This window comes from Microcaecilia unicolor, chromosome 11 (assembly GCF_901765095.1).
Source record: "Microcaecilia unicolor chromosome 11, aMicUni1.1, whole genome shotgun sequence".
NCBI lineage: Eukaryota > Metazoa > Chordata > Amphibia > Gymnophiona > Siphonopidae > Microcaecilia > Microcaecilia unicolor.
The window spans coordinates 2,450,372-2,473,545 of NC_044041.1; the positions used below are offsets into that span (position 1 = coordinate 2,450,372).

The 23,174-nt window shown below is 46.5% G+C and overlaps 1 protein-coding gene across 3 annotated transcripts in view; it reads left to right on the forward strand.

The window, feature by feature from the left end:
* Positions 1-21,302, forward strand: part of LOC115480791 (apoptosis-inducing factor 3-like) — a 125,253-nt gene extending 103,951 nt beyond the window's left edge. For all 3 annotated transcript variants that reach the window (XM_030219693.1, XM_030219694.1, XM_030219695.1), the window contains 4 exons: positions 4,107-4,182; positions 6,352-6,411; positions 10,670-10,774; positions 19,794-21,302. In XM_030219693.1, the coding sequence (XP_030075553.1) occupies positions 4,107-4,182; positions 6,352-6,411; positions 10,670-10,774; positions 19,794-19,833 (281 nt within the window). In that variant the 3' untranslated portion in view covers positions 19,834-21,302. The remainder of the gene's footprint in view (positions 1-4,106; positions 4,183-6,351; positions 6,412-10,669; positions 10,775-19,793) is intronic.
* The last annotated feature ends 1,872 nt before the right edge of the window (positions 21,303-23,174 follow it).

Consider the following 23,174-nt stretch of genomic DNA (forward strand, 5'->3'; position numbering starts at 1 on the left):
GTAGTTGCTCTTTTGAGCTCCCTGGGATGGATCATCAACTGGGAGAAGAGCCAGCTGCGCCCGACTCAGTCCCTGGAGTACCTGGGAGTTCGATTCGACACCCAAGTGGGCAGAGTGTTCCTGCCAGACAATCGGATTGTCAAACTTCAGGCTCAGGTGGACCAGTTCCTGGGAGCCTCTCCTCTTCGGGCTTGGGACTATGTGCAGCTGTTGGGCTCTATGACGGCCACGATGGAAGTGGTGCCCTGGGCCAGGGCTCATATGAGACCACTTCAACACTCCTTGCTGCAGCGCTGGACTCCGATGTCGGAGGATTATGCTGTGCGACTTCCCTTGGACCCAGCAGTGCGCAAGGCGCTGAGCTGGTGGATGCAGACAGACAAATTGTCTGCGGGAATGCCTCTGGTGACCCCAGAGTGGATTGTCGTCACGACGGACGCCTCTTTGTCGGGCTGGGGAGCCCACTGCTTGGGAAGGACAGCGCAGGGGCCCTGGTCTCCTGCAGAGGCAAAGTGGTCTATCAACCTCCTGGAACTCAGAGCCATTCGGTTGGCGCTTTTGGAGTTCATCCCGGTACTGGTGTGGAAGCCTGTACGGGTCCTGTCGGACAATGCCACGGCTGTGGCCTATGTCAACCGCCAGGGAGGTACCAAGAGCGCCCCTCTAGCCAAGGAGGCTATGTATCTTTGCCAGTGGGCGGAAGCGAACCTGGAGCAGCTTTCAGCGGCCCACATTGCCGGAGTCATGAATGTCAAGGCGGACTTTCTCAGTCGCCATACCTTGGAGCCCGGAGAGTGGCAGCTATCTGCTCAGGCGTTCTTGGACATCACGAAGCGCTGGGGCCAGCCGAGCCTAGATCTGATGGCGTCATCGGCCAATTGCCAAGTGCCGCGCTTCTTCAGCAGAGGACGGGACCCTCGATCCCTGGGAGTAGATGCTCTTCTCCAACAGTGGCCGACACAAGAGCTCCTCTATGTGTTCCCGCCCTGGCCCATGTTGGGCAGGGTGCTAGACCGGGTGGCAAAGCATCCCGGCAGGGTAATCCTGGTGGGTCCGGATTGGCCCAGGCGTCCCTGGTATGCGGACTTGATCAGGCTCTCAGTGGACGATCCTCTGCGACTGCCAGTGGAACAGGGCCTGTTACATCAGGGTCCCGTGGTGATGGAGGATCCCTCCCCCTTTGGTCTTACGGCCTGGCTATTGAGCGGCAGCGTCTGAGGAAGAAGGGCTTCTCAGACAAGGTCATCGCCACTATGCTGAGAGCGAGGAAGCGCTCTACTTCTACTGCTTACGCCAGGGTTTGGCGTATCTTTGCAGCATGGTGTGAAGCAGGCTCTCTTTCTCCCTTCACTGCTCCAATTTCTTCAGTGTTGGCGTTCCTGCAAGAAGGTCTGGAGAAAGGCCTGTCGCTCAGTTCCCTTAAAGTCCAGGTAGCGGCTCTGGCTTGCTTCAGGGGCCGCCTGAAGGGTGCTTCCCTGGCTTCACAGCCAGATGTGGTGTGCTTTCTCAAGGGAGTTAATCACCTGCGCCCTCCTCTGCACTCAGTGGTGCCTGCGTGGAATCTCAACCTGGTGCTAAGAGCATTGCAGAAGCCGCCTTTTGAACCCTTGTCGAGGGCATCTCTGAAAGACCTGACGTTGAAAGCAGTCTTTTTGGTGGCTATCACTTCAGCCAGAAGAGTTTCCGAGCTCCAGGCGCTCTCATGTCGAGAGCCTTTTCTGCAGTTCACTGAGGCAGGAGTGACTATTCGCACAGTGCCTTCCTTTCTGCCCAAGATTGTTTCTCGCTTCCATGTGAATCAGCAGCTCTGTCTCCCTTCCTTTCGTAGGGAGGACTACCCAGAGGAGTACTCTGCTCTTAAATATCTGGATGTGAGACGAGTCATCAGCAGATACTTGGAAGTGACCAATGATTTCCGGAAATCGGATCATCTGTTTGTCCTGTTTGCAGGTCCTCGTAAGGGTCTGCAGGCTGCTAAGCCTACAGTGGCAAGATGGGTCAAGGAAGCCATTGCAGCGGCTTATGTGGCCGCGGGGAAGGTGCCGCCTATCCAGCTGAAGGCTCACTCCACGAGAGCTCAGGCGGCCTCGATGGCAGAGGCCGGATCCGTCTCCTTGGAAGAGATATGCAAGGCGGCAACTTGGGCTTCGGCTCATACATTCTCCAAGCATTACCGGTTGACTGTGGCTGCACGGGCGGAGGCCCGGTTTGGAGCTTCAGTGTTGAGGTCAGGGATTTCTATGTCCCGCCCTGGGTGAGTACTGCTTCGGTACATCCCACCAGTCTATGGATTGATCAGCTTGATGATATGGAAGGTAAAATTATGTATAATCATACCTGATAATTTTCTTTCCATTAATCATAGCTGATCAATCCATAGCCCCTCCCAGATATCTGTACTGTTTTTATTCTGGTTGCATTTCAGGTTCAAGTTTAGTCTTCAGTTACTTCAGAAAGACTTCGTGTTCAAGTTCTTCCTTCACTTGGATTCTTCAAGAGTTGAGACGAGTTTGTGTTACAGTGAGCTGCTGCATTCCTCTCCCCTCCGTTTTACGGGGCTGGATTGAGATTTAAATTCTGCCGGCACTCCCTCCCGCTTCGTGCGGCTGTAGGGCAGCTTTGTACCCCTCCCGCTTCGGCGGTGTTAGGGTCAGTCAGCTCCTCCCGCTGTTGCGGTTGCAGGATAAGCCAGATCCCCCCGCATCGGCGGGTGTGGTGTCCCTCCCCCGCTCCGCGGGGATGAGCTGGACGGATTCCCCTCCCCCACTTGTGTGGGGATGAGCTGGGTTAATTCCCCTCCCCCGTTTCGGCGGTGGTGAGCTGGGCAGAGTGTCCCTTCGTGGGTGTAATTCTCTAAGTGCTGAGTCCTGCGGATGGAGCTTTGATATCGACATACTGAGGAGTTTCCGGCAGCACATGACCACATATAGGGAGGCAAAAGTTTGCTCTCTATCTCCACCTGCTGGTAGATGGACACAACCCACCAGTCTATGGATTGATCAGCTATGATTAATGGAAAGAAAATTATCAGGTATGATTATACATAATTTTACCTTACCTCATCCTTCTGTATGCTAGATCAGTGGCGTAGCCAAGGGTGGGCCCAGGCCCACCCACTATGGGCTCAGACCCACCCAGTAGCACCATACCTATGATGTGGCTGGCAGGGATCCCCAAGCCTCACCAGCTGAAAATTCTTAACAACTGTCCCTCCTGCATACCTTGTAAATAGCAGATCGTCGCCTGTAGCGAACAGCTACTGATACATACTGCTTGCACCAGCCCCACAGCTGTATTCCTGCCTATGCAGAAACAGGAATTTGCATCAAAGGGAAGGCTGTGGGGCCAACATGAGAGTGTGTATTAGGTGCTGCTCGTTGGTGAAAATCTACTATTTAAAAGGTATGTGGGAGAGTAGGGATGCTTTAAAGACCATATGGCATGCAGGCAAGACAGGGAGAGACCAAATCACTTGTGAGACGGGGTGGGGTTCTTCTGCCCACCCATCTTGGGCCAAGGCCCACCCAAAATTGGGTGTCTGGCTACGCCCCTGTGCTAGATATTCCCCTTACATATCTTAGAATGGATCCTCAGGAGCTTAGTCAAGATCAGGAGGCGGGGCTGGAGGTTGGGAGGTGGGGATAGTGCTGGGCAGACTTATACGGTCTGTGCCAGAGCCGGTGGTGGGAGGCGGGGCTGGTGGTTGGGAGGCGGGGATAGTGCTGGGCAGACTTATACGGTCTGTGCCCTGAAGAGCACAGGTACAAATCAAAGTAGGGTATACACAAAATTAGCACATATGAGTTATCTTGTTGGGCAGACTGGATGGACCGTGCAGGTCTTTTTCTGCCGTCATCTACTATGTTATGTTACTATGTTACTTCATCCCTTATTTTATGGGCTCGTCTCTCTGAGAGTAACCTGCAACTGAGGTATCGGCCTTAGCGACTACAAAGTTACGGTAAACGTAGGTTGTGGCTGGCTCTCAGGGGGCGGAGCTTACATTTGCTTCTCCTGGACGCCCGTGACCAATGTTGCCGTGTCGTCCTGGCAGTTCTGTGCTGATGCCTCAGGAGACATTTCCTTTCCTTTTTCATTTTTTACAGGCCATGGGGAAGGATTTGATGATGTCATTGTCCAGGGGGATCTTGATGAACTTAAATTTGTGGCGTTTTATACAAGGTACAGTGGCTTCTTACCTTCCTCGTCATCGTCACGGACACTGCAGGATATAATGTATCAGTGCAGCAGGCAGGCAGGGAATATGAAACTGCCTCACTGCTCCCTGTAGCATACTAAGCACTCGGGACCAGGGTTAACAGGGTTTATCTTCCTAGGTTTTGCATCTAGAAACCTAAAGAGACTCCTCTGAGGTGCCTGAAAAGTGGGCCATGGCCTATGGAAGCAGAGTTATAGTCAGTGCATTTTTTCTAACAAAATAGGTGCTGGTACTCAAATGCCAGGCCACCCTTCAGGGGTGGGGTGATCACTGAGGGACCCATTCCACAGTAGCCAGGCCCCCTGCAACCAGTCACAGAACCTATGACAAGGCAGAATTAGTGTGTAGGGACTGAGCTCTTTTATTAAAACCTGGGGCCATGGGCCAATTTTAGCAGACAATGAAAAAGGTGCTGGTACTCAGTACCCCCAAGTACCCCCTCAAAAAAAGCCCTGGTTATAGTGAAGAAAAAGTCAGGCAGCTTCTTAAAGATTTTCAGTGCAAGGCACCTACTTAAATCTGGGCAATTTTTATGTATTTTATTTATGCATTCTTGTATCCCACTGTTATCCGAAAACAGATTTCAGTTCAAAGTGGCTTAGAGTTTATATTTAGGTGACATTACATGGGTGTTTTAACATTTATTGCGTGGGGAGGTGATGGATAGATTGTTTGAGTTAGTTGAACAATTTTTTGAATAGGTGGGTTTTGAACTATAGATAGTCAGTGGTATTTCTTATGGCTTTTGGTATTTGAATGGCAAGGTCTAAATACAGTATAAGCTCCCAAGTTTGAGAGGAATTGTCAGCTGACAACTTAGTACTTACGTGAAACCCTTTTTTTTTGTTAATATTATCCCCAAGAATTACTTCCATAACGCATTCTACCAGGAAGTTCTTGGCCTCTAGACACAGGGGGAAGGACATGGGCAGGCATAGGAGTGTCAAATATTTAAATGGGTAGGTTATAGAATTCATGAGCCCGATATTAAAAATGATTTAAGTGGCCAGGAGAACCTATTGGTGATTTAAATCAGCTGTCCATGGCTAACTGGGCCCTGAAAATGTCCAGTTAGTACCCAATACAAAAGCTGCTATTTTGTGGGCACTCCAGGGGCAGAGTCAGCCAATATTCAGCTCTTAACCAGCCAGGGTAACCTCATAAATGGGACCACAAAAGCCCAAACTTCTCTGTCCTCACAATGCACTGATTGTCGATCGGTGCGGTGAGTGAAATTTCAGTTCACTGCGAGGAGACAGAACTTTGTGCTGTGCCTTGATTTCTTGAGAAATGGATGACTATAGCCGCCGAGAGGGGGGCAGGGGGGACTAAATTCTCTAGGCCTGGGCCTCCAAGGGGGGCCCGGTGCCGCAGGCCCTCCGTCATCGACCGTCTGAAACCGGGCCGGGCCCCCTGCATTGAAATCGCAGCACCTCTCACCTCCGTGTGAAAGCGCTGCAGGCAGCAGATCGCCTCCCTTTGGGCCTCCTTCCCTCCCTGTGCCGCGCCCTTGTCTGATGTAACTTCCGCGAGGGTGGGACACAAGGAGAGAAGGAGGGCCGAAGGGAGGCGATCTGCTGCCCTGCTGCCTGCAGCGCTTTCATACGGAGGTGAGAGGCACTGTGATATCAATGCAGGGGGTGGGGCCCAGTGGCGGACCGGGGGTGGGGGGGTGGAGGGGGGAGCGGTGGCAGCAACCTCAGGGGCCCAGCCCAGTCTCTTGGCGGCCCTGTGGATGACCCTTGATGCAGGCACTTGTGCTGAAACTCGGCCGAGTTGGGTCAACTTTCAATAAATTTGCATTGGTGATAATCTTGGCTGCTTCTCCTCCTTATGACAATCTTTGCTTCCAAGTCCCATGATGTCTTCAGCATAGGTCACACTGAAGGCTGGGGGTGGTTTCTGAGACCCCATTTTATTTAGTTATTTATTAAGTCCACTCTCCCGATAACGCCCATGGTGTTGATCCACAGCTTGGGAACCATTGTATTAAGGGTTTAATTGAACTCTCCAACTGCATTTCTTCCTACAGTCTGCTAACAAATCATTACAGGGGACCAGACCTGCTGCTTTAAAACTAATAAGAAGTAACTTAATAGAAGGAACTACATGTGCATTATTTTGCTGTTTAGGAAGCCAAAGCGGAGATTCTTGTCCTATAATAGGATGGCAACGTGCATAGACCTATGGAGGTAACCTGTCCTTCAGATGACTCTTTGGTTCAGGATAATCACCTCGGGATCTTCTGCCTGCTGGATCCTAGGGCTGCCTCCTGCCTTCATGGCTTCTCTAGCCTGGCCTGAAAGCTGTAATTCCATCGCAGTTCCTTTTGTGATGTCAGACATAGCAGGCGTTAAACGAGCAATTGCAAACAAAGGTGCCACATTACGCTTGAGCGTGTAAAAGTCCAGAATCCCAGTGACAGGCAGGAAAGCATCCAAGTGTTTTTTGTAAGGGCATAGCACAAACATACAAGGAGGTATTTGCATGAGTGGAGCATGGAGGGGGGGGGGGGGGGGGGGGGGGACATGGGCTGTGCCACCACTTACACGTACAAATTCTTGAATCGTGCTCACCCTTGCCACATTTACACCTGGGGGCATGGAAACATTAGGCGTGTTAGAACGTGGGCTGCCAAGTGCCATTATAGGATAAACTCTCATTGCGTGGCATTGGGGCCCCCTAAGAGGGTGGACTGTGTGGCATCTGTTCTACAGAGGAAGAAGGGCACCTACTGTCCTTGAAGGACCGGCTCTGTACGCACCATACGCTCACGGCAGCCATAGAGCTGGTATGAGATAGGCACGGATCCTGTCGATATGTGTGAAGCCCGCCCTGACTCTGCCTACCTGTAAAACATGCGCAGGCTTACAGAATGGGGGGAGGGGGGGGGATTTGGCATTTACACGTGTATGGACAGATATGCTTATATGCCATCAGTCAAACTACCCTCATCCACTATCCCAGTACTTCCCAATCTCAGACATTCTCCTGATTGTCAGGATATCCACAAATCAAATGCATGAGATACATTTGCATACAAATATTCCCATGCATTATGGAAATCCTGAATAGCAGGCTAGCTGGGGGGGTTCCCAGGGACAGGGATTGATAACTACTGCAATACAATTCATTAACAGATCAGATTCCAGGGAACGTTCTGGAAGGAGCCAGAACAAAGAGATCATGGAGGAATTTAGCAGCCTGAGTCTTGTGGAAGTGCCCTCGCTCTCTGTAATGCACACAGAGTGGACAGATCCACCACTGAATGTGTTGTGAGTAAGGGAGCAACTTCGGTAGCATAACACACCTGTGGGACATTAGTACATACACAGCGCAGGGCATGCATCACACCAGGACAGAGCCTCAGGACCTTCTACAGCCCAATACACATATCGTACCATGGTGGAACATTTGTAGAAAAGCTCACCAGACGGAGGGCCTTTTGCATAGTTATGTTTCTGCTCATGAGCGACATGTGCTATGACATCACAAAAGTGGGTGGAGCTTCTTCAGATGAGGCGGCAGCTCTGGTGAAGGCATGGTTTTAATCTTTTGGGGGGAAAAAGGCATTAACCTGCTGACTGCGATACATGGTACCTCCCTCTCCCTCCCTCTCTTTAGGAAGTGTCACAACTAAAGACTTTCATTACCAATGCCTGTCAGCATCAAAAATAGAACATTCTTAACAGTTTCAGTTACACTGAATCTATAGTATTTCAACATAACCAACTGCTACATAGCCCTTGGCCCCATCTGAAGCAAAAACCTTTCAGTTAAATTTTTCTTGAATACATTTTCAGCTGGTTTGCATCTGGAATGCTTCTTTGCTTCCCAGACATCACACTGGAAGCTTTCAGTCATGAGCTGCTGTGACAGAAGCCTGCAGGGAGCAGATAATTCAGAACCTGGCAGGAAAAACTTTAATTTAAAGTTAAGGTTTCCTTATGCTTTGCCATGACCAGGTACTATTGTCACTGCCCCCCTAATTTTATCTCTCTTCAGTCACCACCAGCTGGTGTCCCTGTTCAGGGCTCACCTCAGTCCAGGAGGTCACACTTAAGGGTCCCTAGCTAAGAACAGTCATACTGATCAGTGAAGCAATGGGGTTCACTTGTCACCCCCTAACACAGAGTGAACTGCTCAGTGACTGCACGAGATCCTGTGATTGTGTCAGGGAGGGAGGGTACAACTCAAGTTGCCACTGTCCCTGCCTTTCTGCAGGCTGCAATCAGTGGATATAACCTTGAAGGAGACTTGCTCTTTTTTTAATCTATCTGGGTACAATTAGTTTATAATGTCAGAGAACTCAAAAGACAGTGGATTTTAGGTAAATGCCAAGCGTGTTACTTACAGACACGGATTTGTTTTCTTTGGTACCATCAGAAGTCAACAGGTTAACTTCCTCCTTTCTTCTGCTTTTCTGGTTGTTCTGGATTTGGAATTTGAAATGCATCGGGCAGGCGATGGCTTCATTCTCTCATACTCTGCAGCTTGGGACTTGATCTACACTGTTGCCTCGACTCTCCTGGGTGATGCTTTCTTTTCTTCTTCATTTTAATTCATGTCATTGATGTGGGACCTGGGAAACACAGGGAAGAAACCTGCATTTTCCTACAGATGATACTGGAGCACTGCTTATCAGCTGACATCAGGGTGGAAGGCCTGTCCTGGTGATGGAGGAAACCAGTGTCTTACTGGTATTCTTCGGAGGAGCCGGTCTCCTGCACGTGTCAGAAGCACAGAGTGAAAAGTGCCATGGGTTAGCTGATATACCCATGAGGAGAGATAGTATCATATATAACTAATAAAGAATTATAAATGCCTGTGATTGGCCCACAACCCTCCAAACCTCCCAGGGCCGTTTCCAAAGGGCGTCTACTAGCGCTCAGACCCTGAAGACCTTTACGCTTCACAAAATCAATAACCTGAATATATTGGGAGTAGTACATTTCTAAGCTACAATGCAATTTTGTACTGATTTTATCACTGAATGACAATTTAGAGTAGATTTTTTTTCTTTAGTGCGCTATGCATTTCATCACTTTATTACATCAGGAGTTAAGTAGAAATTTAACATGGAAATGAAGTATCTGTGCTAAAGGTTTTATTCAGATGTTCGGTGTGCTCTGATTACACCAGCCCTTTGACTCCTGACATCCTCACACGGTTAGTATGAACTGTCCTGCAGACCGAAGCACTTCTTCGCATCTCTTCAGAGGATGTATGCTCAAGGTTGGTTGAGTCATTCTCACCGGGCACCTTTATTATCTGTACAATACACTGGAATCACCGACAAACATCCTAATGAGAAACCATGAGAACCTCAAAAATATTGCCCATGTGGTCACCCAGCTGCTCTTTCCCACTCAGTATATCTTGGATACAGGGAGATTGTTGTACAACATAGAGACGTGTGTCCTGGGGGTCTCACTCTGTGTGTCTCCCCCAGACAGGGGACACGTGTAGAGCACGGGGTGATGTGTCCAGGCAGAGTTCCGGAGTCTCAATGCGTGGATGAGATGATGGTGCAGGGAGGAGGGTTTTAGATTTGTTAGGAACTGGGCAACATTCTGGGAAAGGGGGAGTCTATTCCGAAAGGATAGGCTCCACCTTAACCAGGGTGGGACCAGGTTGCTGGCATCAGCATTTAAAAAGGAGATAGAGTAGCTTTTAAACTAGAAACGGGGGGAAGGCCGACAGTCGCTCAAAAGCGCATGGTTCGGGATAAGGTATCTTTCAAAGATATCACCAAAATAGGGAAGATAGGGTATCCCGATAGGTTGCAAAAGAGACCATAGTAGATCAGGTGTCCTTAAATAAAAATAAAAATCAGACAAAAGAAAGGCGGCTGAGGGGAGATATGATAGAGGTCTATAAAATAATGAGTGGAGTTGAACGGGTAGGTGTGAAGGAATAACATGTATAGAATGTTTGTACATTTGGGAAGCTGGCCAGGTGCCCTTGGCCTGGATTGGCCGCCGTCGTTGGCAAGATGCTCGGCTCAATGGACCCTTGGTCTTTTCCCAGTGTGGCATTACTTATGTCTTGTTTACGCTTTCCAAAAATACTAGGACTAGGGGGCATGCGATGAAGCTACAATGTAGTAAATGTAAAACGAATTGGAGAAAGGTTTTCTTCACTCAACTTGTAATTAAACTCTGGAATTCGTTGCCAGAGAATGTGATAAAGGTGGTTAGCTTAGTGGAGTTTGAAAAAAAGGTTTGGACGGCTTCCTAAAGGAAAAGTCCATAGACCATTATTAAATGGACTTGGGGAAAATCCACTATAACTGGGATAAGCAGTATAAAATGTTTTGTACTTTTTTTGGGATCTTGTCGGGTATTTGTGACCTGGATTGGCCACTGTTGGAAACAGGATGCTGGGCTTGATGGACCTTTGGTCTTTCTCAGTATGGCAATATTTATGTATTTATGTACTTTGTTGCAGGAGTGATGAGGTAATTGCTGTGGCCAGCATGAACTATGATCCTATTGTGTCCAAAGTGGCAGAAGTCATGGCCTCTGGGAAAACAATCCGTAAACGGGATGTGGAGTGAGTATACAGATATTACGGACAAGGATTCTCCCTCTCTACTCCCCTCTCTCTGTGGGTGTCTTTAGACGCGTTTTATGACTCTGTACCTGTAAATATTTAGCTAAGTGTATATCTGCATCTTTTAGCTCATGTGGCCGTTATGTTAGAAGCTCTATTCATGTTTCTGACATTTTCAAACCAGCATTTTGACATCCTTATTGCATAGATGGCCAAATCCCAATTTTATAAACCAGGATATGAACCTCTAAAACTTCAGTACGTCCACAGGGCAAGGGGGCGTGGTCTGGGTGGGACTAGGGAGGGGCTAAAATATAGACATCCAACCCGATTTTAGAAGGGGAAGGGACGTCTGTGTGCAAAAAAATAGACATTGGTATTTAGACCTGGTACCCATCCAAGTCACAGAGAGGTTCTCCAGTTGTGCAGCTTTCCTGTAAAGAGATTAAGGCAAATCACCTCCTTAATCCCCCAGTGGTCGCTGTCCCCCACCCTCCCTGGAATGTGAAATGGGTAAGGAATACTGGACTCTGTGACAGCTGCAGGCACTGTGGATGTTGATGGTGCTAAAATGTTTTATACATTAACTTCTTAATAGACTTCCATGTGGAGTGAAGGAGTAGTCGAATTGTTAGAGCAGGGGACTAAGACCCAGGGGACACGATTCAAATCCCACTTCAACTCTGTGATATATTTTTTTAAATTGTGAGCCCTCCAGGGACAGAAAAATACCTAGTGCACCTGAATATATATAGACACCTGCAAGCCTGAAGGGTAGTGAAGTGGTCGACATTCAGACTCACAATTAAAAAAAAAAAAAAAAAAGGTCAGAAAGAGCTGAAGTGGGATTTGAACCAGGGTCCCTTGGACCTTCACTCAGGTGGGGGGAAGAGGGGTTGGTGGTTGGGAGGCTAGGATAGGGGAGGGCAGACTTATACGGTCTGTACCAGAGCCGGTGATGGGAGGCGGGACTGGTGGTTGGGAGGCGGGAAATACTGCTGGGCAGACTTGTACGGTCTGTGCCCTGAAAAAGGCAGGTACAAATCAAGGTAAGGTATACACATATGAGTTTGTCTTGGGCAGACTGGATGGACCATGCAGGTCTTTTTCTGCCGTCATCTACTATGTTACTATGTTCACTCCACATGGACACCTAGGGTCATTTCATAACAGGGATGTTCCTTTGCTGCCACAATGATGTCATGTCCCTTGTTGTGCCCCGTAGGGCTCCTTTTACTAAGCGGTGGTGAGCCCAACGCGGGCTTATTTATTTATTACATTTGTATCCCGCGCTTTCCCTCTCATCGCAGGCTCAATGTGGCTTACATAGTAACAGAGAATACAATCCGTAGTATCTGAATCAACAAAGGAGGTATGTGGTAGGACAAATGAACAAGGGTAAATGGGATAAAAGAGGTATGAGAGAAAGGATAGGGTAGGTAAGGAAGTGGAGCGATGAAGAAGAGGTAGGGGAAGAGTATGGAGGGTAAGAAGATTGGTAGGACGTACAGGAAGCACCACTGCAGCAGCCCAGCAGTACTTCCCACTCCTAGTGGGCGTTCATTTCCGGCGCTACAAAAATGTACCCAGCGGTAATCGGGCAGTGCTGCACGCTACCCAGTTACCGCTGGGTTAATGCAGGAGCTCTTACCGCCACTTCAATGGATGATGGTAAGGGCTCGGCCCCCCCCCCCCCCCCCAAATGGCTGCGTGGTAAGTGCTTTACTTGCTGTACGGCTATTTCCTGCAGGGAGGCGAGACTTCCCTTTTACCAGCTGCGGTAAAAGGGGGCCTCGATACATTCGCCGAAGCCAGCACTGGCCCCCTTTTCCCACAGCTGGTAAAAGGGACCCTTTAGTTTGTAAAATGGAATTCTGTGCTGGAAATAACCAGCACATGGGGTCTGTATTGTGGAACAGGCAGTACATCGGCAGATCCTGTTCTAAAGTACTGCACCAGCACCAGTGAAAATGCCGTTCCATTTTTATGAAGGTTTCACACTGGCAACTTTCTGACTGATAAACAGGGATTCAATTGCTGAGCTAAAGGAAGAGCCCCCTCGACTAATCCAGCAGGAGATAAAAACATAATACCTATACTGGGTCAGAGCGATGGTCCATCTGCTTCCAACAGTGGCCAATTCAGGTCAGAAGGACCTGGCACGATCGCAGTGTGACTGTCTGGGGAAAGGAGGGGTACATATGATTATCCTAAATAAATAAAAGTAAATATTCATTTCAATGCATTTTCCTGGGATTCAGCCTTTCTCTATATATGTACGCACGTGTGTGACAATGTATATGCTCCTGGTATTAATCCATAGTGATAGGTACATTAAGGACATGTGCTTCCTTCTCTTCATGCTTTCACAAATAAAGGATCTTTGTTCTTCATGGCAAGTAAGCATCACTTTATTACTTATCCTGCTTAACAATCTGGCAACTCTGTGTGTAGGATAGACTTGAGGTTACATGGATACTGCATCCACTGTATAACATCAATGCACTAGGTCAGCATTTTTCAACCGGTGGCCTGGTGCACAGGTGTTCCGCAGGGTCATTTATTAACATAGCCAGCTTCATTTGTGCCAAAAGGAGAGTATCTTTTTAGAAGTCTTCTTGTCTCTAGTGGTCGGTGCTGGCGAGCGACGATTCATACATCCTGCTTGCGCCAACCCTAGAGCCTTCTCTCTGTCACCGACTGCTACAGACAAGAAAACTTTTAAAAGGTACACGGGGGGGGGGGGGGGGGGGGGATAGAGAGATAAATGAGAGATGTTGGCTTATTTCTGATTTGTGGGGAAGAGAAGGTAAATGCTGAACTATTTGTGGGGTGGAGAGAGAAGTTAAAATACTGGACCATATGTGTGTGTGTGTGGGGATGGGGGGGTGGAGAGAGAAGGTAAAATACTGGACCATATGTGTGTGTGTGGGGATGGGGGAGGGGGGGGAAGAAGGTAAAATACTGGACCATGTGTGTGTGTGTGGGGATGGGGGGGTGGAGAGAGAAGGTAAAATACTGGATCATATGTGTGTGTGGGGGGATGGGGGGGTGGAGAGAGAAGGTAAAATACTGGACCATATGTGTGTGTGTGGGGATGGGGGATGGGGGAAGAAGGTAAAATACTGGACCATATGTGTGTGTGGGGGGATGGGGGGGTGGAGAGAGAAGGTAAAATACTGGACCATATGTGTGTGTGGGGGGATGGGGGGGGAAAGAAGGTAAAATGCTGGACCATGTGTGTGTGTGTGGGGTGGAGAGAGAAGGTAAAATACTGGATCATTTTCCCTTCCCTTCCCTTAATAATGGCTTATGGACTTTTCTTTTAGGAAGTTATCCTAAACTGCTTTTACCACATTCTCTGGCTTCGAATTCCAGAGTTTAATTACACGTTGAGTGAAGAAATATTTTCTCTGCAATTAGTTTCAAATTTACTACTTTGTGGCTTCATTATGTGCCCCCTAGTCCTAGTATTTTTGGAAAAAGTAAACAAGTGATTCACGTCCACCCGTTCCACTCCACTCATTATTTTATAGACATCTTCACCTCTTCACTTTTGTACAAATGGATTATTCTGTTTTGAGCGTGTTTCAGGGACAAGTGGTTTTCATAAGTCAAAATAATAAAAATAAATATTTTCTTTCATGCAGATCTCTCATGCAATCCATTGGTATTCTTATATTTTCTCCTTGTGATGAATTATACTGTGCCAAAACTGGAAATACAGCAAGACAGAATAATAGAATTCAGTAACATCCAAAACTTATTAACATTATAACTGTATTCGCATTTGGCTAATAACTGAGAAAATGCTGTTTTCAAATCCTATTAGGAAGCTTGACGTCGATCAAGCAGCTAATAGTTTTAAGGCTAGGTTTTGTTGGCTGAACTCATGCTGCCTCATTTCCCCTTTACCAGATTTGTTCCTTCTTGGTTAATTTTAAACAAGAAGCTAAGAAATGATTTACTCCAGTCTTACAACAAGGAAATCCCATCAAGCTGTGCATCACCATGTGGAACACATAAATGTCATTCAGCTCCATCTTTTCTACTGCAGCTTTCCCTTAACCATCATTATTCCTAGGACTCATCTATATACAAACACATGACCGGGAGACAAATATTAACCCCCCTCTCCCCCCCACCAAAAAAAATGCCTTTTACAACCAACCAGACCTGAAGAAGAAATAAGTATATAATCACAGAACTGAAAAATGTTGGCACATTTAGACTGGACTTCAGCATGAAGGTAGCTCTGCCCTCATTATTTAATATCTTTCTTTTAAATAGTAGTAAGAAACAATATTAAGTGAATTTTTTATAATATACTACTGCATTCAAAAAAAAAGGAGCAAGTTCCCACAAACCATCTTTCTCTTTTGATCTAGGCACAGGAAAAACAGATTTTAAATGTTCCTGGGTTTCAACCTAATTCATGTTTAGTTTGGAATATAGCTGCCATAAGTAAGAAAATAAATAAATAGATAGAAACTCTGAATGTTGAGCACCCGATTCTCATAACATGATGTCTGTTTTACTGGCCCTTTACCAGGAGAAAAAAAATCTCTACACGAATATAACACATGCAAGGGTGTCCCTATACCAGCCTCTCCAAATGATGCACTGATTCCAATTTATAACAAATTACTACTCTACCTATGAAAAGTTATTCCGTTATTATACTTCCTTGGTGTACATCCGTATGCTGCACAAGCCAGCATGTTTGAAAATATAAGTGAGATTAAATAAAAATGCCATCAACAATAAAGAACTACGTGGATGCAGCAGCTCATATGATTGCTTTGTTTTGAGTGTACGTGGAAAAACGGCTGCGCAAGGGAGAGGAAACTGAGACTAACCTAATTGGCTTCAACTTTCTGATGTCATGCCGTCTCCTGTTCTCAATCATACCTCCTTGGCAGTGTTGCCAGGTGGGCGGTTTTACCGCCCAATTGGGCGGTTTTCCGCGACCCGCCGCGGGAAATTTTTGCCCGCGGCGGGTTGCGGTTTTTTGGGCTGGTTTTTGTGCTTCGGGCGGTTTTTTTAGGTGGCTTTTTCGGCCGCGGTGGGCGGGGTTAGTGACGTGGGAGGCGGGGTTAGTGACGTGGGAGGCGGGGTTAGTGACGTGGGAGGCGGGGTTAGTGACGGGGAAGGCGGGGCCGATGACGGCGGGGGCGGGGTTGATGACGGCGGGGGCGGGGGTGTCAGGGGCGGGGTTTGAGTTTGGGCGGGTTTTGGGCTGGATTTTGGGCTCCTTTAGGCTGGAAAAATATTTTCCACCTGGCAACCCTGCTCCTTGGTCTGCACTCTTGAAAGTGGTAGCCACAACATTTGGAATAGACACTATATAAATTATCATTGATCTACAGGAGGGTAGACACAAACGACTGCAAACCAAAAGATTAAATATTGAGATAGAAACTTTCTGGTTGATATTATAATGAGTAAAATTTGATGGAGTTTTTTAAAAGCTTCATGATTAGGGTTACCATATGGCTCCAGAAAAAGGAGGACACATTGATCCAGTCCAGGTTTTGCTTCCATTGAAAGCAATGAAAGTAAAACCCAGACTGGCATAATCTGTCCTCCTTTTTCTGAAGCCATATGGTAACCCTATGGCACGCCGAGCCTACGCCTTATAGCCTGCTGAGTTGGGCTGGCTGGGTGGCGACTCTGATGGCTTTTTTTCTCCATCATTAAGTTTAAACAGAAGTTATAGGTTTCATAGCAGAGTGAGTGTTCTACATCAAATATACATAGTTAAGTGTGAGGCTGTGTTTGGATTTTCAATTAAATTTTAATTGCCAGATCCTCGACCTTTCTTCTAACATTCGGAGATCCCTTCTCATTGTTTCTACTCCCTCCAGGGTATCCACTCTATTGGCTATTTTCGTGTCATCCGCAAAAAGGCACACCTTTCCTTTCAACCCTTCAGCAATATCTCCCACAAATATATTAAACAGAATAGGCCCCAGCACCGACCCCTGAGGAACTCCACTGCTCACCTTCCTTTCCTCCGAGTGGATTCCATTTACCACCAACCTCTGCCACCTGTCGGTCAACCAGTTTCTTATCCAGTTCACCACTTTCGGTGCTAAGTTCAACCCTTTCAGTTTATTCACGAGTCTTCTGTGGGGGACTGTATCAAAGGCTTTGCTGAAGTCCAAGTGGATTACATCTAGCGCATGTCCTTCATCCAGTTCTTTGGTCACCCAAAGAAGTCAATAAGATTAGTTTGGCAGGATTTTCCTTTGATAAAGCCATGTTGCCTCGGGTCCTGTAACCCGTCGGCTTCTAGAAAGTTAACTATCCTTTCAGCAGCGACTCCATTTCTTTTCCTACCACCGGCATGAGACTTACCGGTCTGTAGTTTCCCACTTCTTCCCTGTCTCCACTTTTGTGAAGAGGGACCACATCTGCTCGTCTCCAATCTCACGGAACCTCTCCTGTCTCTAAAGATCTAAATAAATCTTTAACATGTCCCGCCAGGACCTCTCTGAGTTCCTTCAGTATCCTGGGATGTATCCCAGACAGCCCCATAGCTTTGTCCACCTTCAGATTCTCCAGGACTACCAAAAGCCATGAAAACAACATATGACCACCTAAACTTCCGGAAATTACTAAAAACCAACCTGTTCTAAAAGGCATACCCCATCGACCCAACTTAAGTGCCTAAACTCCGCAACACAACGAAACGAAAGCTTGTAACAGACTCTACATAACTCTTCCTCTCTATAATTCCTAATGCTTCTATAACACATGAACCTTATCCGACCACATCAACTCCTTGTATTTGTTTCTCTACCGGAGATGGCGAACGCCTCTACGGAACAATGTAAGCCACACTGAACCTGCAAATAGGTGGGGAAATGTGGGATACAAATGTAACAAATAAAAATAAAATAAACTCTTTCGTCCGTAAACAGTACAGTATCCACTCCATTCCCAGACATTACCTTGGCAGCCAACTGCGGTCCTTCTCCAGGATTTTCCTCCATGAACACTGAAGAGAAATAATTGTTTAGCATGTTCGCTTTATCTTCATTACTCTTCACATAGCCATTCTCATTATCTTTCAGTCTCGCAGTTCCATTCTTACCTTGAAATCATTTTTTCTGGTGGTTATTTCCTCAGCTCACAGAATATCAGAGCTTCAGGCCTTGTCCTGTAGAGATCCGTTTCTTTGCTTTTTTGGAGGTGAGCATTACCATTCGAACGGTTCTGTCTTTTCTTTCTGAGAAAGCTTCTTCCTTCCACAAGAAGCAACTGTTGTTTCTTCCATCATTTAGGAAGGATGAGTATGGTAAGGATTTCCATCATCCGCTGAGTTCTCCTTCAATATCTGCAGGCCACCAATGATTTTTGGCGTTCAGACCACCTTCTTGTTTTGCTGGCAGGGCCAAACAAGGCCAATGCAGCATCAAAGGCAACTATTGCTCACTGGATTAAAGAAACTATTTCTTCAGCTTACATTCTTTCTGGGAAGCATCCTCCGATGTTGTGCAGAGCTTACTCTAAGAGGGTTCTTTTCACATCCTGGGCCAAGTCTCAAGCATATTTTCTTGAAGAAATCTGCAGATCGGCTACATGGTCCTCTTTGCATACCTTTTCCAAGCATTATCACTTGGACACTGAAGCTTGTGCAGAAGCATCCTTTGTAGCTTCAGTTATCATCATGGGAGTCTCTGTGTCCCACCCTGTTTGAGGACTGCTTTGCTACATCTCACAGGTTCCTGTATTCAGCTGCTACTGATGACATGGAAGGAGAAATTATGTCTTACCTGATAATTTTCTTTCCTTTAGTCACAGCAGGTGAATCCAGGGTCCCTCCCTTGCTCAGCGGTGTACTGCTCTGTATTAGTATATTTCTCTGTTTAGACTTTGCTGCATGTTCCTGTGTTGTAAATTCCACATTACATTGTTCTTGCTTTGTTTCTGTGAGGAAGGAGACATGTATGTTTGGTTAATTTTTGCTTCTGCTTTGTTATGGGAAATACTGATTTACCAGGTTGCACACTGTCCTATATGACAGAGTTTGATGTCCTCTATCTCCACCTGCTGGTAGAGGGTCATAATCCACAAGTTCCTGAATTCATCTACTAGTATTATTTATATTTCTATAGTGCTACTAGACGTATGCAGCACTGTACACTTGAACATGAAGAGACAGTCTCTGCTCGACAGAGCTTACAATCTAATTAGGACAGACAAACAGGACAAATAAGGGATAAGGGAATTACTAAGGTGGGAATGATAAAACATGGGTACTGAACAAGTGAGTAAGGGTTAGGAGTTAAAAGCAGCATCAGAAAGGTGACTAAAGGAAAGAACATTATCAGGTAAGATAATTTTTCCTTCCAAACTTGTCCTGCTATACCCCACAGCCAGTCAGGATTTTGAAATATCATGAATATGCATGAGGTATATTTGCATGCATTGGAGACCTAATATATAGTATATAAATTTCAATCATGCATATTCATGGTGGGTTGTCTTGAGCACCCAGGACAAGTTTGGGAAGATCTGCTGTGACCACACCTCCCCCTCTTTGTAAAAGACATTTTTTGGCTCCAAGTCTATATATTATGATGAGATGCGATTCTGCAGTGGTATGTTCAGGGAGAAATCTGATGACCAGTGCTGGAACAGTTTTTATACTGAGGGAAATCTTTGTTGTATGCCCCTTTCTGTTGTAATGCTGTAGTAGGTAGGATTTATGATTGTAGCGGAGCATGTTGTACAGTGCATCCTCCATTCCACCTCCTGCTTTCTTGTGCCTCTGATTATCATCACAAGCAGGTTAATCCTGAAAACCTGATCTAGTGCTGCTTTTCCCTCATTACACTTAGTTCTGAGGTTTCTAGAAAAATTGAAATGAAAATGTCCTTGGTAGCAATGGGAAAAGAACAACTTGGTCAGCTGGGGAGAGATGACATGGGTCAGGCAGTAATCTTAGTTAAGCTGGCCTAGCTTTGTGGGCTACAATTTAACTTGTTTTTTTTCCTTGTCTGCCCTTCAGAACTGGCGATATGTCCTGGTTAACTGGGAAGGGCTTATAACTCTGGATCGTGGCATGAACTGCAGAGAAAAAGAAGAACAAAAAAAAAAAAAAAGAAAAGAAAAAAAAGGACCCAGATGAAAACAGTGGACTTTAGCGGAGAGGTTCAATTCTTTTTGGACTGCTGACCACATGGTTCCAAGAGCCTCATGCAAGTCTCATTGTATTATCTCCATCCTTGTCCTCCCCCCTCCCCTCCACCCCCAACAACCAGACAACAGAGCTGTGCCTGTGATCTCACCAGCCACCAATCAGCTTGTTGCCATCAAAAGAAGAGGAACAAGAATCTGAGAAACAGGAAGTGGGTCTTCAGTCAGCAGAAGCTGCATCTCCTCTACAGCGCTCTCCAGTGTCCTGCGCTAGTTCACAACGGTTCATGGAGTTGGAGCGTGGAGAGTTTTGGACTTGGTCTGGAGTGATCTGAGCCTGGCACTGGGTTATTGCTGTGTATTGGGTCGGGGGGAGGAATTGCAGGGAGCATTGCATACATCAAACTTATCATGCCAAAGTGAGATAGATCCCAGAGCTCATTCCTCAAACACCCTGAAAGTTCTGAGGGCGCAGTAAGGTCCTCTTCTAGAGACCCTGATACTCTCATTGCTGAGCGCTCAAAAGGAAGCTGATAGCCTCATTCTGGGCATTTGCAAAATATTCAATTGTACTCGCATTCCTTAGCAATCTAGCAGGCTCTGAGAAACTCTGATGCCTAGCAGCACCTGCTTCGTCATTAAGCTTTATCAGAGAGCCTCCAAAAGTATAACTGCAGAGAAGGGAAAAAGTGAAGTCAGTAAGCGTCTATATAAGCTCCTCCCTCTCCAGCCTTCTACAGTCCTGCTTAAAGCTGCAGACTGTACACACAGGATTTCGTCTTCTGATAGACCACAGAACGCAAAGGCCTGAGCAGCGCAGTGCCTTCTGCAGTAGTTTTAGTAGACGATTTCCTAGTTTCTACAGTCAGGAATCTTGAGTTATGAACAAGTACATATAGAAATTCTCAGGGTTGGAGAAAGCCTCTGACAAAATGAAAGAGGCATTAAATATATGGGACGAGAAAGAAAGACAGTGAAACAGAGAGACGGATGTCAAGAGTGTGAGAGTGGCCAAACGAATGAGTGGAGAGGGCAGGAGAAGAGGGAAGGAAAGGAAGGGGAAACGTATTGAGGTGAAGGGGACAGAGAATGGGAGGGGAAAGAAACACGAAAGACTAGTAAAGTGAAAGTGGAAGATGGGAGTGAGACAGTGTGAAGAAGAGAGACACCGAGAGCACCATAGTAATACCTGCTATACATCTTGCCTGATCCAGGCTGGACTCCAATGCTCAAAGCGCTATACAAGCAGAAACTATGTTAAATGTAACCTCACTCCAGTGTAATAAAAGAATTAGTGAATGAATTGTATCACTAGGGTTGCCTACTTATCTAGAGGGATTCAGAATACTCTTTCACTATCCATGTAGCAGAGCAGCATCAAAGGGGGGGGGGGGGGGGGGGAGTCTGCCCATTTTCTGTTCACATTATTTTGTTTGTATTGACTGTATCAGAATTTAATATTTTCTTTATATACCAACACTGTTAATAAAATTTAAAGGGCAGAGAAAGGAAAAATAAAAACCAGAGGGTCTGGGCTCTACACCTCCCCCCCCCCCCCCCCAAGCTTTACAAATTTAGATGCTATGAGATGGAGTTGCAGCAAATTCCTGATATGTTTCATGTCAAGAAAAAGTCAAAGATTTTGCATTGCTTTGATAGACCATTAAAAGAAAATAATGAACTGTTGTGTTATGTTTTATATGGTCTTCGTTTAAACCAAAGATCAACCAGGTGGCAATCAACTCCCTTGGAAGAACAATGCTTATCTACATTTGGATGACTGACTTCAGGGAGAGAAGCAAACGTTACAGCACAAGGGATAGAGGGTGTGCAGATAGCAAAAAAAAAAAAAAAAGGACATTTCAGTCTGTGAACGTAAAGGTAGAGCAGTTTTTTTTAGAAAGAACCAGCGAGTGCTAAGCTTTTTGTAAAATACACATAGCACTGTCAATGATACATGTAGAAATGGTGCTACATACCAGAAAGACCTGTTCTACAAGCGTACATGTCCGGAGGGGCTATATCCATGCAAAGGGTGGAAAACAGATGCAAGTGTGAGCTAATTAGAGAGTCGCCTCTGAAAGTTGATCCCTGTCCCAAGGGAGTTGGTTTTGAACATCGGAGAGGTCAGCACATTTCCCCTTCAACCGCTCCTCCAAGCCCCAGGTCTAAAAGAGACGTTAGGAGCCATGTCAGATTCTGAGCAGGGTAAATACTGATGGGAAAAACTTCCAAGAAATATGCGTATTGATGTTCTCAAATACGGTATTCGGTATATCTGGAAGGTTCTCCCAGAACATCTCGCCTTTAAATAGCATCTTTTCTAAAATCGCTACTTAAATACGTAAATCTGTTTTTTGGTTTCTAAAATGAACTGCAAAACCTCCTAAAATAAAATGTTAAAAATACCTACCAACACAGCATGACTATGCAGGGCCGTGCCGACACGGTAAGCGAGGTAAGCATGGCAGGAGGGAGCCATCCTCTGGGGGGCGCCCCGCCGCACCATGCTTACCTTGCCCTCTTCTCCCCAGATCCTTGTCCTTTTTTTTTTGTTTAAATTTACCTCTCCGGCGCGTGGCAGCGTAGCGTGAGGAGGCGGCGCTCCCCCGCCCCGACGTGTCAGTCTCTTCCCTTCGCTCGGTTCCGCCCTCTTCTGACGACAAAAATGACGTCAGAAGAAGGCGGGACACTGAGCGAAGGGAAGAAGACACTTCGGGGCGGGGGAGCGCCGCCTCCTTCTCACTAACGCTACGCTGCCGCGCGCCGGAGAGGTAAATTTAAACAAAAAGGAAAAGGATCTGGGGAGAAGAGGGCGGGTAGTGTAGCGATCGTTTTCGGGGGGGGGCGCCGGCGGGACCAACTGCAGGGGGGCGCCAGAGACCCTAGGCACGGCCCTGTGACTATGATCGAACAAGACATCACGCAATCTTCATCCATTCTGACTCTCCACATCATACGATCACTATACAACTTTGTATTTGCTATCCACCGACTGGGCAAACGCCTTTGACGTACTATGTAAGCCACATTGAGCCTGCAAATAGGTGGGAAAATGTGGGGTACAAATGCAATAAATAAATAAATAAATAAAGCATTCATTAGCTAAACAGTGGAGGAGAAGCACAAGCAGAGGAGCATGGTTACAGTTCAGCCATTGCACCTTGATTTTTCCAAAGTACTGTCGAATACAAATCTAACATTACCAAAATTTTGATCATCCTGTGAGACAAATTTGCCTGTCATAAGAGAT